This window comes from Alligator mississippiensis, chromosome 2, assembly GCF_030867095.1.
Source record: "Alligator mississippiensis isolate rAllMis1 chromosome 2, rAllMis1, whole genome shotgun sequence".
Taxonomy (NCBI): domain Eukaryota; kingdom Metazoa; phylum Chordata; order Crocodylia; family Alligatoridae; genus Alligator; species Alligator mississippiensis.
The window spans coordinates 253,720,401-253,737,963 of NC_081825.1; the positions used below are offsets into that span (position 1 = coordinate 253,720,401).

Below are 17,563 nucleotides of genomic sequence, written 5' to 3' on the forward strand. Positions count from 1 at the left end.
AAAGTCACTAATAATTAGGAATCTACTTAAATAATGGTGAGACAAAGGGTTTCTCATGGCCAGCTCACAGCAAGCAGAGCAGGTTTCATGGGCATTTCACAGTGGCCCTGGCTCTCACTGCTGATTGGCGGAGAGGTCCGGGGGCCCTGTCCTTCATTCCTGATTGGTGTCAAAACACTTTCACTTTCCTGACTGGTGCCTTCACTTAGTCTGTGTCACTGGGTCACGCTCCCTAGCTGTCACTCAAATTGTGTGCTCTATGGCTGCAGTGATTGCCATTCTTTCTTTGTATTCCGGTAAGCATTTTTTTTTGCTTGATTTCGTGGGAAATTGTGGCCAATGACTTTTTTCATGGTGATAGTGGAGATCACCATTTTTCATGGTTTCCACAAAAATCATGGAACTGTGAAGAAGGTCCCTACCAATAAAGTGTTCCAGTTATGGCTGACTTTATAAGAGACTTAAATGTAATTTTACACCATGGCTAGGAAAGATCACTTGTTAGGCTTTCTTTAAAAGCAAAAAATGGAAAAAAGGTGTAAGAATTTTTTGACCCAGTCATTTACTTCCATTTACTGCTTATCCATAGAAATAACCTTACCATCTAAAAGCACTGCAGGTGGATGTACAGACCAAGGAAAACAAATGCAAGAAGAGAAAGAGAATCAGACTTCAGTAATTCTGATGTGATGTTTTCAGATACTGTCCATGACACAGAAATTTGGAAATTGGAAGAAATTTAGAGGCAGGAGCATTTTATTCACCTTGGGGAAATTCAGATGATATTCAGAAGATTTGGAAACTAGTGATCAACCTGGTGGGATCTGCATTTACCACTGAAAAGTCTGAATAACAAAACAAGATCATGGACCTTCAGACGAATGATGCATGCAAGGATAGATCATCTGAACAATCCACTGACACTCCAGCACATCTAAGTAGAGAAGAGCCTCAAAGACACTGATGTATGATTGTTTAAGGCAGTGGTTCTTAAACTTTTGAGGTTAAAGACACCCCTTGTTGGACTCAAAACACCCTTTAGGATATACCAGCTCTCACTTTTTCACTCATTTTTTTTATTGCAGAAAAATAGAGCAATTCTTCTGTTGCAGAGAGCTCAGAAAGCCCACAACTGTTCAGAGTGTTTTAGACACTGTAAATTTCTATTTGAAATTCCTATGTTTATCTTGTGAGTCATGTTTCATACCTAACAGTGCTAATATTGGGCTTGGACAGAGAAATACATGGTTTCTCTCTCTGGAGAAACCATGAGTGTACAGAAGTTTATAACTTTTCTCCCAAAATAAAAGTGGCTACTCAGGGAGAAAAATAACTCAGGAACAACACAAGTGAAATGGTTTCCTGGAGAGTATCTCTCAGAAGACAGAGCTACTCTATAGGCAGTCACTATGCTTTGCTGCTGCTTTCTCCCCCCTCCCACATGGGGAGGTTGAGTGTGTGTCAGTCCCAGCCAAGCTGGGAGCAGAACGTGCTTCCTGGGTGGTTTGGGCTGGAAATGTCTAGCACTGAAGAGGTTAGGGAATGTGTTCTGTTTCTAGCTTGTTCCTTGCCTGAATCACACTCCAGTACTTAGGTGCAGGGAAGCATACAAGTTTATGCCCTGCCCAATCTTAGCAGGGTTCCAGCAGAACACAGGGGAAAGGCTGGGGGCTTCTACCCAGAATGCCTCTGTTGCGACGTCTCTCAGCCTGACGCATATTATTAGTGTGGCGCCGACCTCCATTGCGACCCCTCAGTTCAGCACTACTCGGTATGTGTGTGTACTTCATATACCCACCATAAAGGATTCATGTGCTAATTAGCCCTCGCTCATGGCTAGAACCAAGTGTTCTTGACACAAGTCCTAGGATGCACCAAAAATGTATGTGCAGATAAGGTGCAGGGCAACCTGGTATGGCTTCACCTCCTGGCGGACAGGGCTACACTAATCCTATGTGCCAGGCTGAGAGAAGGGGCAACAGAGGGATTCTGGGTATGCAGTGTCATGGCTCACCATGACTTGCAAGAAGAGTTGGGAATGAGGGGGCTGTGCTTAATGGGCACTATTATAGATCTTGTTCAGATGGGTTGCATTAACCTATCCTTGTGGTAGGTTTCGATCAGCATGCTTGTCCAATATGGGCTAAGTATTTTATAGTCATGCCCAGTGTTGGCTGCATTTAATCAACTTCATAGTTGGTTTCCATTGCTAAATACATGCTGCTTTTTGGCAGAAGTTTAATGCTAGTTAGTATATTTAGTGAGATTTCTTTGTATGTGATTATAAGACCGGGGTAGGGGGGCTTTCCCCCTCATGCCCGTTGTATGGAAAGAAACCTCAACTTGGAATCAAGTAAATACAGTATGTTTGTATAGTAGATTTTTTTTTTTAAATGTGCTGTATATCTAATTACTTGGATTTACATACTTTATCAAATAGAAACTATTATCTAATAAGTCAGATCTAAACAGTTTAAATTCCATTATGTTGGAGAGCAAAAATGTGTATGCAAGAGACATGAAAGAAACAGAAGGAAATTGGATGATTCCCTTGTCAGTAGCAGAACTCATGAAAGACTTACTTGAGAACAATTGTTACAAGCTTGTGGAATTTGTGGATTACTGCTAATAAGTCAAATGAGTGTTCTGAATTTATTAATAGAAATATTGTGATTACATTACATTTACAAGGGGAGAATGTAGCACTCAGAACAGAATAGCAGAGTTATTTTTACCTGTACTCTGTTCTTTACAAATTGAAGGTCTACTTAGAAGATTTAAAAAATAGCAAACATGGAACATGGGAGGTGGATATAGCTGCAGAATTTGGTGTGTTATGAAAAGACTTAGAAGCAGTGGGGGTTGTGCAAGTTGTTTGTGTGTTTTGCTTTGAATACTTAGTGCAAGAAAATTCCAGTTATAAAACCACTTTTAGGCCAGGAGTAGATTAACAGCTAAAATATGCAGGAGTAGGTCAGCAGCTAAAATATGCTGGATTGATCATTTTAGTTAGCAGCCTGAAATATACCAGAATTCAAGTATATCCTTGGAATGTCTTCTCTTTGGGGTTTTGAGCATTGTGAAAATATTGGAAAGGATGATTCAGCTTGTGCCAACTCACAAGATTCTTTAGTAGCTACAGTAAGCCTCTGCCAGTGTAATTAAATTAGAATACAGGATGAATGGTAGTATACCAGGGATACTTGCATTCCCTAAGTGAAGAGTTGGGGGCTCTAGAGCAGCCCTCCCTTCCCTTCCACACAGTGCTGAGCTGAGGGACGTGTGGCAAGGCCCTGGCAAGACGCTTTGATTTGGGAGGGGTCCACCCCCTTTTGACCAGCCCAGCAGGGAATTGATAATGCAGTGTTTATCACCCCTAACTCGGTGTTTATTACCCCATTAAGAAAACAACAGAGGGATGTTACCAGCTACCTGTTGATTCTGCCTTTGTCCGGTCTGCCACAGCACAGACCATAGCCAGAATGCGGTCTGCTAGCTAATGCTGTGTGTGTCTGTGTAAGGCAGAGGGGATGGGGAGGGGAGGGATGGAGCGGGGAAGCTTGCAGTCCATGCTGAACTCCAACCAGAGAGCATGCTGGGATCCTGGGGGAGTCTGATTTAACTTAAACCAGCAAGGGGTCTGGGACAGGCATTGCATAAATTGGAATGATATCTGGTACTATGTTCAACCAGTTTTATCTCAAACTGGTTTCAGCCATTTTCAAACTGGTTTATGTGCACTGAATATCTTTTCTGCTACAAGTTTAAATCACTGATCACTTAAACTGATTTATGTGTAATATCTGTCCCTAGTCCTGGACAACACACGGGGCTTTTTTTTTTTGGTTCTGAAAAACAAAAAAATTAATTTTGTCCATAGCAAGGACAGAAGCAAAATATCTCAAAACAAATGTTATGTTATTCTTTTTTGATTCAGAAAAATAGCCTAAGTGTATTATGTTGTCTTAGAACCATGATCAGTTTTGTAGTATGAAAGAGGAATGAGATTTGGGACTCCAAAGACTCTTGTCGTGATTGAAGAGTATTATTTCCCCAGGACACTTATTTTATTTTTTATATTTGGAACATGATGCACTCCACAGACACAGCATTTGATGTACATTAGTATTTTTGAGTCCTAGGAATAAGTTACGTTTGGCAGGGATAATTTGGCAGTGTAACTCCATCAGAGGCCATGAAAATCATCTTAAACCTTCATTTCCTTCAGCATAATGGCTAAACTATAAGAAGGAACTCTCAAGGCTGATTCTAGTACATCACTGGGCATTAGTGGACTTTGTTGCAAAAAATACAACAAATCAAAGGTTTGTACAAATAAACCTAACAGAAAAAAATGTTAGTTAGGTTTAAAATAGTCAATCAGGTTTTAAATAGGTTCTTCTGCAAATATTTACTTTGATTTTAGAAGTAATTATGTGGCACAGCCCTAAGATGATGTTTTGATGGGTTCGATTAGCTGCTGACATGGATAAAAGGACTGAGTCATGAATCTTTATAATTTGTTAAAACATGCATTTTATCACAGAACAAAGAACCTCTAAAACTGTTGTTGATGCCTTTTGAAATCTAACACAAAATTGGGGCTTTCCGATCTTCCTAAATTGCAGCTTTCATATGTTAGGCAAGAAATGGAATAATCTATCAGAGTAACTGCAGTACATTTTATAGCTTTCACAGGATCTTATAAATTATAGAGAAACAAAAAAATCTAAATGAAGTCTAAAGCTTTCATCAGTGTCATTATAAATACTGTGCCAACTCTCAGTCTGCAAATACTTAGAAATGTTAAAGAAAAGAGAACAGAATTTTGGCTAGCCACACACCAGGGTGAGTTTATGATGCCAATTGGGTTACCTTAAATCATGATTGTGATCTCTAAACAGAAGTAACACATTTTTATTTTTCATTTACAATACTTCTTGATGTACTTGGTTTACATACTGTGGACTTAGGAAAAGAATAAAATGAACAACTGCTGTCCTTCTGAACTGTTATAACAATGACAAGTCTTGGCTACCTTGATTTACAGCATACTACATGGGTGTACAACTCAAGCTTTACCTTTCAAGCGTCCGCCAATAAACTTCCCCATTGAGAGCCACAATTAGTGAGATCCATTCTGATTGGAAATTAGCTGTCAGCCTGTTTGCAAGTGAGAAACTAGATTACAGATGCATGTGCAGAGTAATTAAATGAAAACCCACAGTGAGGACACAGGAATTGCTGTTTTGCTTTTCAAATCCTTTTTAAAAAAATGTAATAAAGTGTTTTATTTAAATAGTTACTATATTTTCTCACATAAACCAAGAGCAGTAGCAGCATTAATTACTGTGGCTCTGGGAGCCATAGAATTACCATCTTTACTCGAATCAAAGACGAATCTGAACTTAACCCCCCCCCCCCCCTTTCCAAATTACTAGACTCAGTACATGGAAAAAGTGTTATAATTTTTCATGTATAAAATTTCATTATTAGAAGGTCATCTTTAATTCATCTCCTACACCATTGCAGGGAGTCGAGCAGCGTGGAGGCAGGTGGTGTGGAGAGGTAAATCAGCTTGCCCCCTGTTTGTGCCTGCCCCTTGCCACCTTTGTTTTCTGCTTGCTATCCTGGCATCCTAGTGCCTCTTCTTTTGCCTCCACTACTGCCACCCCTCCACCCTCACGCTGCGTCCAGCCAAAAACCCCTGCCTTGGGTAATCAGCATTTTTAGATTACTGGCACCCCCCATCCCCCATTCATGCTGGATAATAGAGCTTATGGTATATGTTAATTCTGCGCTGCTCTTCCCCATCCCCCTGCTGCCCAATGTCCAGACCCATGAGGAGTCTTCCTCCCCAACCATGCACCAGATCAAACTGAGGTATGTGATTGGCCTGTGTTAGAAAACCGCACTACTGCTCCATGACCATGTGCTGTTGGACCTGGTGCATCAACTCTGGGACTGTACACTGGCTCTAGGGCTGTGTGCTGGGTGAGATTTGGCATGAAGCTCCAGGGATAATGTGTAGTTCCAGCTCCAGGGTTCTGCTGTGCAGTTCTTGTGTTGCTGTGGCCAGATTGGGTCCCACTGTGCAGGGTTAGGGCCAGGTGTGGCCCCCAGCCCTGGCACATGTCCCCCCCCAGCTCCCAAGCCCCCCACCCCAACATGTGGCCCCAAGCACCAGAGATGACAGATAATCAGTATTTAACCATGCTCCATGGTAAGACTTTTTTTCCTTCTTAGGGCCTTGCAAAAATAGGGTGCCTGTTATATTTGTGGGCATGGTATATGCAAAAACAAAATTGTACTATGGGCCTCTGGGATTGCCTTGGTGGGACAAAGGTTCTGCCCACGTTCTCTAATAATGGTGGGTATTAAATATAAAATTACATACTTACCACTCAGTTACCCAAGTTTTATGAAGTAAATCTTGGCTGTTAAGTAGTTTGTTATATTTATTTCTACATTTGAGCTTTGAATCTCTGCTGGACAGACCTTTCTAGAAGCAGGAAAGATGTTTTGACCATCAGATATGTTTTCTTCTCCTGCAGACAAAATCAGTTGGTTTGCTTGATGCAGATGTATATGGCCCTTCAATTCCAAGGATGATGAATTTGAAAGGAAATCCAGAATTAACCTCACGTAAGTGAAAGCCATGCTTGCTCTGATATTTTATGTTTAGTTTGCTTTCAAACCTCATCACAATGAATCAGTATTTCCTAATCATCCACTGTAATATAAGTAGGACATGGAAGGGCCAGTACTACTACTACTACTACTACTGCTACTAATAGAAAAATGGTTTTGGTATATCCAGCTTTTTCCTTCTCTTTTTAAAAAAGAAAAAAAGAAAAATCCTTGTCAAAGTCAGTATAGTAAAACAGTATGCCTGGGAAAGAGGAGGAATGTCATTATGGTAGGTTATATCAAACACCATTTAGCTATCCAGTTGACTTTGACTTTGTCTCTTACTTTTCATTGAGCCAGTCTCCAGGCCACCAGATTTGCTTTCACAGTACCATGCGGTTAGCCTTACTGACCACTTCCTTGCATTGGCAGCTCATGTTCATCCTGGAGTCAACAATGACTCCAAGATCCCTTTCTGCCACCGTGTTGACAAGAAGGTGTTCCCCAGCCTATAGGTGTGTTGCTGGTTCCTTCTTCCTAGATGCAGCACCTTGCACTTGTCTGTGTTGAATTCCATCCTATTATCATCTGCCCACTTCTGTAACCTGTCTAGAGCTAGCTGGATTCTGTCCCTCCTCTCCAGCATGCCCACCTCGCCCCACATCTTGGTGTCGTCAGCAAATTTGGACAGTGTTTTCCACACCCACATCAGATTGCTGATAAAGTGTTGAACAGTACAGGCCCCAGGACCGAGCCCTGAGCATTACCTCCCCTACTGGGCCCTTGCAGATGTGCTCCTTGATAATTTTTTCAAAGGTCTTCCCAAGGTTTGTTTGAGGTTTCCTTGGAGAGACTGGGGGAAATCTTCACTCATCTAGAACTGGGAAAGGAAGCTCTCTTGTCTTCTGCATCAGAAACCTTCCTGCAGGCAAGAGAAGTCTGGGGGAAAGAGAAGAAAGTAGGGAGGACAATGCCAATGATTACCTGTTGCAGCTTTAAAATAATGCCTGGCTGCTGAAAGCCATTGATTGTCTAGTTGAAGATCTATAACAGTTTTCTTGGAAGTCTCTCCTCTCCTCCAGTGCCTAGACTAGGTTCAAATATACAGTTGCTAGTATGACAGAATAGAAATTGTCTGGTAAGTACTTTGTTACACACACCATTAAGCCCAGTTGAAAAAGTTAAAAATATTTGGGTGTACACACAACCAGTCCCTGTTGTTAAAATGATGGCCAAGTACTGTGACCCTATTGAAGAATGGACAGATTGACAGTACTGCCTACACGCATATTGCTGTGGACAAGGGCAGAGAGCGAACATATGCTTGTTCCATTTAAAAAATGGACTGCAGCTTTGCAAGAAACATTAGCGTTAACCTTTAAACTTGTGGACAGGAAGTTATAGTAAAAAGGAAGTAGAAGACACTTTCAGTTTCTAGCAATGCCGTTACCTTTGTGTAGTTAATATATTGTTTTGCAAAGTGTTCATTTTTTTTTTTATCATACACGTGAGCATTTATAATTTGAGATGTTGAATATGAGGGAGCTCATTTCGAGGGGGGTAATTTGGTACATTTTGATTTTGTATAATATTTATAAAAAAATGTAAAAGAACAGTATTTCGTTTCCAAAGGCAAATGCTCAAAAATGAAGAACTGTCTGTACAACTTAAATTATTCTCCTTTATGTTTCTAGTTTGTGCTCTCAACAAGAGAAGGAGCAGAGGTTCCCAAACTTTTTCTTTTTGCATACCCCCTTCCAAATTTATCAGCTGCCCACGTACCCGTATCAACATATGCTTTATATTTCTCCTGTGTACACCCCAGAGACGTTTTGTGTGTCCTCAGGGGTACGTGCACCACAGTTTGGGACCCCCTGAGATAGGGCTTCTAATAGTATGTACTTAAAGACTGAGTCACAATGGACCAGTATTAAGGTTGGACCAGCAACTGTGAAATTTGACATTTTTTAACTTTTGAGTTCTTGACTTTGCAACCTAAATATTGTTCTTTTGCCCATAAGTTTTGCCTATAATTTCCTAGGTTATTTTTTAATGAAGGGTAAAAAGAAATTCTATTAGTTGCCACTGTAATAAGCACTATGCATTGTAAGTAGGGTTTGATTACCTAAATTTTTGGTATTATAGCACAGATTTCCATTGTAGTAATTACAGGACTACATCAGTTCTTGTCAGGAGAAGGTTGTTATAGCAGCAGCCCATCTGCCTTTCTAGGATCTCCCCTAGGTCCAGTGGAGAAGCCTGGCCCTTTTTTTCCCTTTATTTCTCCTTCCCATAAAGTAGAAGACTTCTTTCCCTGCAGTACTCAAAATGACAGGGCTGCTGGGATCATGACTGGGTCCAGGTGATTTATGGGGGGAAGCCTGACTTGAACTGCTAACTCTTTCTTTTTCTACCTCTCTGAGAGTAGGAATAGCCGCTGCTACATTTGACGAGAAGTGGGAAAAGGCATATTGAAGGTCCCTGAAGTGTTTTGAAGTGTAGCCTGACTTAGCTTAGTTGTCTTTCCCATTTTCCTCAATACTGCAGTTGCTCCAAGAGTTTCCAAGCAGTCTGTGTTCAGCGCACATGGCTAAAAAACCGTGGTAGGTTGGTGCCAGTTAACTAAACGCGAACATTCTGGGCATTATTTGAGCAGGCTTCCAGATTTTTCTTGAGAACTCCAGAGATGAAATGGAAAGGGTTATTTTTAATTGTTTTCTGTTTTGACTGGAGCGGAGTGGAAATATTTGAAATTCTCAAAAAATGTTTGTAAAATTATTTTATAATGGAAGCGATATGCAGCTTAAAGAAGTGAAGATTGTTGTTGGCTACTTGTATAACAAGGTTTGGTTTCGGCACACTTTTTGTGCTATAAGAAAATCTGTAGAAAAACTGATTCAACCCCATAAAATGGCTGTCTTTCTGCTTTCAAAAGGTGTTTATACAATTATAACTTACATTAGTAAGTCTGAACCTGCCCTACTCTTCTAGCTTGTCTTGCTTGTTTGCAGTATTTCTCTCAGTTTGGTCTCCCGGTTTAGTCCCATGTCTTTTCCATTCTTATCCTTGTAAACACCAACCAGGAAGCTACACTGAATTCAGTTTTTGTTTTTATAAATATATCTAAATATATTTACATATATAAGTATAAGTGTATAAGTGTGTATGGAAATAAACACATCTATTTTACTGCTATTAGTTTTGTGTACAAAATATACTTGGTACTTTAAATAGAGGAGTTTTTCTTATTTTGCACTCCATATTTCCCCTGCTACTCTCCCATTTTAGTTGTTAAAAATAATGTTTAACTTAGTTTCTGGATAATAGATTACTGCTGGATTTGCACAGAAGCATATGGTGAAGTTCAAGCAAACTGTAGATCCACTAGCTGAAAAAAATGGTTAAGTAGCATGGTTCTTCCACTCTGGAGGGTCCATTCCACAGCTGCTATTTAAGGAGATCCAAATTCTAGCCAGCACTACTCCAGGATATGGAAAAAATATTAGATTAAAACAGGTTAACAAAAAAATGGGGACTTGCTTCAGAGCAGCTTACATGTGGTACCTATTCATGTATTTGTTCATGTACCATGTACCACATTTACCCAAATCTAAGACACTGCCCCAATAATTAGATTCTATACATGGAAAATGTATACAGTTATTCTAATTTTCTATGTATAGAATCTAATTATTGTAGGAACATCTTAAATTTCTCTGCCCCCCCTCACTACTGCAGGCAATGGGGGTGGTATTTTGGGAGACAGTAAGGGGGCAGGCAGTGGAGAGAACAGGAGGGGACAGGGAGTAGGGGAGCAGGTGGTTGGGGTAGTGTGGAGATGGTAGGGGAGGCATACAGTTTATCCACTGCCACCTGTCCCCCCCGCCCACACTTCGCTTCCCATGTGCCTACCTTCACCAGCTTCCCCCCCTCTCCTTTCTTCAACTCTCTGGGCTGCTTTTGCCCCACCCCCCCACAGCATTGGGTCCCCACTCCCCTCTTCCCCCCATTCTCCCTTCCTAGGCTAAGGGTAGAAGTTGCACATAAACCAGTTTAAGTGATCAGAAACTGGTTTAAACCTGTAACAGAACAGAAATTCAGTGCATATAAACCACTTTCAAAATGGCCAAATCTGGTGTAAGATAAACCTTAGTATCAGACTTAACTGATTTAGGTCAGACCAGTTTACGGAACTTCTGTCCCAGACCCCTTCCTGGTTTAAGTTAACTCACAGTCCCCCAACATCCCAGGATGCTTTGCAGCCTGGGGCTGGGCTGGGTTGTCTGTTCCAGTAGAGCCAGGTTGGCCGAGCCCCCTGGTCCATAGCTGGGCACTATCGCAGTTCTGGCTAGCTGAGAAGGTGGTGGGAAACCTGGCCCTGGACCACAGCCAGGGTCTGCCAGGTGGGGGCAAGCAGCCCTTCACAGTCTTTTCCCTCACTTGCAGCTTGAGCAGGGGAGGGGTATGTGGCCAGACCCTGGGCCAGGCTGGCAGAAAGAGGCAGGGGGGAAAGGGAGCTTTAAGTCGTACTTTGTCATGCATCCACAGATGCATCACGAGCAGGACTAAGGAGGTGATCCTCCCCCTCTGTGCAACATTGGTCAAGCTGCAGTTGGAGTCCTGCATTCAGTTCTGGGTGCTGCACTTCAGGAGGGATGTGGACAGCATTGAGAGGGTCCAGAGGAGGGCCACATGCATGGTCAGGGGACAGCAGAGCAGGCCCTACGAGGAGAGGCGATGGGACCTGAACCTGTTCAGCCTCCACGAGAGAAGGCTGAGAGGGGATCTGGTGGCCATCTATAAACTTACCGGGGGGGACCAGCGGGGAATAGGAGAGTAGGAATGGCCACAAGTTGATTGAGGGTAGGTTCAAACTAGACATCAGGAGGCGGCTAGGATCTGGACCCAACTTCCAAGGGAAGTGGTGCTTGCTTCTATCCTGGGGGTCTTCAAAAAGAGGCTAGATAATCACCTAGCCAGGGTCATTTGACCCCAGCATTCTTTCCTGCCATGGCAGGGGGTTGAATTTGATGATCCGCTCAGGTCCCTTTTGACTCTACCAACTATGAAGTCTCTGCCTTCGCCAGCATGGGATCCCCACTGGGGTCTGCCTGGCAGGGGTGGAACAGTCCCTGCTTGGCTTTTCCCCACTCGCTGCTTGAGCAGGGGGGGCGGGGTGGGGGCGTGGTCAGACTTTGGCTGCAGCAGACTGAGGCAGAGAGGAGGGAGAGGGGTTTAAACCCCCTCTCCTGCCCTCATGGGACCCCAGTGAGGGTCTCCATGTCAGGGGTGCAGCAGCCCCTGCTTGGCTTTTCTTTGCTTGTTGCAGCATTCAGGAGGCATGGCCAGATGCCAGCCCCAGCCTGGCATGCTGGGGTGGAGGGGAAGGAGGCCCAGGACTCCAGCAGGGGTTTGTCTGGGGGCGGGCAGTCCCTGCCAGACTTTTGCCTCCCCTTCTGCCCTGCACCCCACTCAAGTCCTTTGAATCCCTTCCCTGGCCCACATGGGGCCCCAGCCAGAGGTCTAATGGAGGGGCAGCCCCTATTAGGCTTCTGCCTCTTCCCCACTCTGCGTTCAAGGGGGTTGGAGAGCAGCCAATTCCAGGCTTTTGCTCCTTCCCCTTTGAGTGGAGAGCTGGGGTGTGGCCATGCCTTAACCAGGCACACAGAGGAAGCTGGGGTAGTGGGGTTTCAACTCCCCACCATGCTGGCATTGGACCCCAGCTGGCTCTGCCTGGGTGGAAGAGGGGGAGGAGAAAACTGTGGCAGGGACTCCACTACATCCCCCCACCCCCTCAAATGGGAAGTGGGGAACAGAAGCCTGGCAGGGGCTATCTCCCCTCCACTGCCCCCTGCCCAGACAGACCTGGCTGGGGTCCTGTGCCGGCATGGCAGGGACTTTAAACTAGGACTGTGCGAGGCTTCGGACAGAGCTTTGGGGTCTGAAGCAGCACATCCAGGTCGAAGTGCTGGCCTCGTTAGGCTTCCTGAAGCGGTTTGGAGCCACCTCCGAGATCCGGCCATAGGGTATAATGGGAAAACAATAAAATATCTATACTTTGTTGTTTTTTGTCCGATTTGGATGAAATTTTCCAGGATGGTAGACTCTGCAGAGAGGATGAAGCCTGCCAAGTTTCAAGAAGATTGGTACAGGGGTTTGGGGGGAACAGCATCCCAAATTCTTGAAAGCAAAACTCATGTCACGTCTAGATGTTACAACATAGCGGGGTGAAAACTGCAGGAGTGATAGCCTATGCTGAGACCACAAAGTCTGCCAAGTTTCAAGAAGATTGGTGCAGGGGTTTTGGGGCAACTGTACCCTAAATTCTTGAAAGCAAAACTCCTGTCACGTCTATGTGTTAAAACACTGGCGGGTCAAAACTGCAGAGTGGTAGCTCTTGCTGAGGCCACAAAGCCTGCCAAGTTTCAAGAAGATCGGTGCAGGGGTTTTGGGGGAACTGCCCCTCAAGTTGCAGACAAGCAAAACTTGTGCCATGGGTGCTTGTGGGACTGACTCTGTCTGTCTTGGGGTGGGGAGGGGAGCTGCTGTGTTCCCAGTTACAAATCAATCAATCATGATTCATGAAGGGACCAGGGACTCGGGGACCAGCTCAATACACAGGACCTAGCTACTACATAAAGACTTAATGAGCATCAATTAGCACCTACAAAACCAGGCTAAGGAGAGGAAAGAATCAATACAGACAGTCAACTGCCCCAGCACGGACAGTCTTGGCATGAGTTTTATCTGTCAGCAGCTAGGGGTGCAGGGCCCCAGAACCCCCCTGCATTGATCTCCTCCACAGCTGGCAGATGTCGTGGCTGCAGTAGGGGCCACCATTGCTGCAGCTGTCACTGCGCTGCGCCTTAGCTCACACAGTGTCACCCATGGCACGAGTTTTGCTGGTCCGCAGCTTGAGGTGCATTTCCCCCCAAGCCCCTGCACTGATCTTGAAACTTGGCAGGCGTTGTGGCTTCAGTAAGAGCTACCAGCCCTGCAGTTTTGCCCCCCGCTGTGGTGTACCACACAGCCGTGACATGAGTTTGGCTTTCAAGAATTTGGGGTACAGTTCCCCCCAAACCCCTGCACTGATTTTCTTGAAACTTGGCAGGTTTCATGCTCTCAGCAGAGGCTACCATCCTGGCAAGTTTCATCCAAATCAGACAAAAACAACAAAGTTATAGATATTTCATTGATTCCCCCATTATACCCTTTGGCCGGATCAAGGCGGAAACCTGGTCTGGAGCTCTGGATCGGATCGCAGCCATTCGAAGCGGCCGGATCGGATCTATGCTGACTTGCAGAGGCCTACTTTAAACCCCCTTTCCCCACTCCCTCAGCATGCCAGCCTGGGGCCAGGGCATGGCCACACCCCTGCTTTCCACTCCAGCCCGGACAGGGCAAAAGCCTGGCAGGGGCTGCCTCACAACCCCCTCGTGCAGGGAGTGGGGGAGAGGCAGAAGCCTGGCAGGGGCTGCCCTCCCATCAGACCCCTGGCTGGAATCCCATGGATTTAAATTCTCTCCCTCCCTGCCTCAGTGTGCAACCCCTATGGGCTGTTCTCCATTCAAGTGACGAGAGATGGAGAAAACCCTGGCAGATGCTTCCCTCTCCCCACACTTGAGTGGAGAGCAGAGGGAGAAGTGTGGTAGCCCCTCCCCCCCGATACAGATCCTGGCTGGGGTTGTGTGCGCCCATTGAGGGGGTTTAAACCCCCCTCCCCCCAGCCTGCTGGCCCTGGGTGTGGCTATGCCCCTCATTTTCAACTGCGGGTGGGGAAAGCCTGGCAGAGACTGCCCCCACCCCCCCAATAGGGAGCAGTGGGACAAAAGCTTGGCAGGGGCATGTGTGCCACGGATGGGGTTTAAACCCCCCTCTCCTCCTTCAACTTGGAGTCCCAGGCCAGGAATGTTGAAGGGGGGATGATAAGCCTGTCAGGGTGCACTCTCCCCACCTGTGGCCAGCCCCGAGCTGGCATCCCATGTGGGCCACGAAGTGAGATTTAAAGCCCTCCTCTCTCTGGCCTCAGCATGCTGGCCCCAGGCTGGGGTTTGTCCATGCCTGCTCTGCTTAAGCAGGGAGGGAGGAAAAGCCTGAAGCTCCCTCCCTTCCCTTTAGCAGTGGCTGGCAGGCTGAGAGGGGTGCTCTAGCACCTCCCAGCTTCTGGCCTGAGCCCCTGCAGGTGTGTGGCTGCATTTCCAGAATCAAAAGTGAATGTCTGTTCACTTGCTTCTCAGTTCAAGCTACATGATTTAGACTACCCTGCAAAGACTGAATTGATTCAGCCTCTGGCTTTTTGAATGTCTGTACTTACCCCCAAAGTTTCTACCCTGTACTTGCCCCTCCACCACCCTCTTACCTTTGCTATGGCACTGGCAGCCTCTATCCCTGCTGCATCCTGGGGCACTGAGCACAGCTCCAACCTGGCCCCATAGCAGTGCTGCAGAGCCAGCACTGCTGCTACAGGGCTGGGCTGTGACCATGTTTCATGTTCCAGGCTGCAGTGAGGATGGAGCCTGCTGGCTCCAGAGCAAAGGTAAGCAGGGTTGGGTGGGTGTGGATTGGGGCTGGATCTGGAGCCCCAGCAGCTTCCTGCTCCTGCTACCTCTTACATGATTCTAAGATGAGGGATTTCTCCACCCCTCATGTTAAATTGGGGAGAGGGGGGAAACTTTGTTTTTTAATTTAAGTAAATATGTTTCTATTCAGTAAGTGAAAGCCCTAGATCTCCATTTTAGTTTACAGTTTTTGGCAAGTGAACAATTATTGTGCAACAGTTACTCTGGAGTAAGTTCTGTTCCTAGTTAACTTGCTTTTAAGTATCCTCAGTCTGCTAAAGAGTGACAAGTGAGTGACTTTTCCTCCTAACTGCAGTATGAAAAGGAATTTTTTCAGAAAAATTAGGAAAGCAGGAATGTAGAATAAATGTAATTTAATAACAAGTCCACTTCAGTTTTATGTTTACAGTTTTATTGGTAAGAATATTTTAGTGAATCTAGTTATATTGCTCTATACAGTAGAGAGCTTGTATCTAGTTTTATTTTTAAGTGCATGATGTGCGTGAACTTTTCATACAGAGGAAGGAATGTAGTATTATAAACAGATAATGAAAGGCGTCCTTAATATAAGCACTAAAAATTTGACTACTCATGTATAAGACTATGTAATGTGATTTGTTCTCGCTGTTGCACCTTTCTTTTTCATTTTAAATGGATTTTATGGAATGTACATGTGTAAATGAATCAGGTTTTTTACAGAAGTAAAACAATAGATTTGTATATTTTAAATGCTAGACATATTAAGTAAGTCTACTGACAAAATCAGCTCAGTATGTCATCTGCATGAATGATGACAGAATTGTAATCTTTGGTTCTGATCCTTCCTCAGAAACACCACTTAGTCTCTGCCAAGAGAAACATTTCATATCTTTTAATTCTTGTTTGAATGAAACTGCAATTTTAAAAACGGTGTTGGCAAATTATCTGCTATTAAATTGATTCAGTTGTGAAAATAAGAATTTGGAAGATTGGAAAACTGAGAGTAGACTTTCAGTATTATTTTACTTGAATGAGTGCTAACAAAGGAGTAGGCTTTCAAGGAAATGATGTCATTAATAGGTAAGACTAACTAAATTCTTTTCAGTTTAGCTTAAAAAAAAAATCTTCTCTGGAATATAAACATAGTCTTTTCTTTTTGATAGTATTGGATTTTATATTTAACTTCCAAACTTGAAATAGAATAACTGAATAAAAACAAGGAGCTCAACATGTTATTTTTACATGCAACAAGTCCTAGGATAAGAATGGGTGTCTTGCTGTTACACCTCCAGCTGTGACCGCGGATCGTTATGTAATCTCCCCAGTGGTGCCTATCCCCCAACATGCCTGCCACATTGTGGCAGTGAAGATTGTGCTGCCCACACAGGGGAGATTCCAGGGACTCTAGTGAAGGGCCCCAAAGACAACAACTGGAAGGAGCAGAGAGAGAGAGAAAGAGAGTAAAGTGATTGGCGAGTTCTGGCGGAGCAACAGTTATTTCAGCTCAAGAACCTGCAGGGACAGAAAACAACTAATTGTGAGTGGCTGTGGTGCAGCACAGCGGTTCCTGGAAGAAACCGGAGACCCACAGTTCTGCAACCTGCTAGGCTTAATGGCGAGAATCATACAAGTCTAGAATAAGAGCAGAAATAGACATCCAGTAGCCTCGGGTTAACTGGGCCATGTAAAAAAGCGGAACTGAGCGTGGGGAGAACCATTCTATTACAGCCAAAGGTCAACAGCCATTAAGAACAGAGCTAGCCTCCCTCTTTTTTCTTCTTTTTCATCAAGTCATGGTAGGCGAGATGGGGCGGATGTGCTGAGTAAAAACCTTAATTAAAAGACCCTCTGTGACCTCGGAGCTAGCATGTTACAAAATCCTGACAACTATGTAAGTAAATAACCTAATTGGATTAAACCACCTGCTTATACACATGTTGATGTTAAAATAAAGGAGGGGTTCAACATGTTCTTAATTAGGCTCCCATTCAAGGTTACTTACGATACTGCTGGGGCTGACATGGGGCTCTGTCTTCCCTACACCCTGACCAGTCGTCAGCCGCTGAAGGTGAATACAGGCACTCCTCACTTAACGACCGAGTTCCGTTCCTGCGACTAGGTCGTTAAGCGAATTGGTTGATAAGCGAGGAGCTGCCCCTTGATACTGCGTGCCTTGGCTTGAGACACCGCGCTGCCGTTTCCACAATACGTTTCGTACAATACCGACTGCTCGGAGAGCTGGTCGTAAGTCCATGCGGTCGTTAAACAGGTAGGTCGTTAAGTGAGGAGTACCTGTATTCAATGATGCTTATCAGCTGTCATGGTCTTCAGGCTCCTAACCAGGTCCTCTTGCAATTGTCAAATTTAATCTTACGCTTCTCTCTCATCTCGAGCAG

The 17,563-nt window shown here is 44.5% G+C and overlaps 1 protein-coding gene across 4 annotated transcripts in view; it reads left to right on the plus strand.

Annotated features, from left to right (window-relative positions):
• Positions 1–17,563, plus strand: part of NUBPL (NUBP iron-sulfur cluster assembly factor, mitochondrial) — a 220,878-nt gene that overhangs the window by 35,835 nt on the left and 167,480 nt on the right. For 2 of the 4 annotated variants that reach the window (XM_019488770.2, XM_019488771.2), the window contains exons 4-5: positions 5,533–5,568; positions 6,555–6,645. The exons of 1 other annotated variant lie outside the window; for it this stretch is intronic. In XM_019488770.2, the coding sequence (XP_019344315.1) occupies positions 5,533–5,568; positions 6,555–6,645 (127 nt within the window). The remainder of the gene's footprint in view (positions 1–5,532; positions 5,569–6,554; positions 6,646–17,563) is intronic. One more of the 4 variants, XM_006263019.4, reaches the window with a different exon arrangement.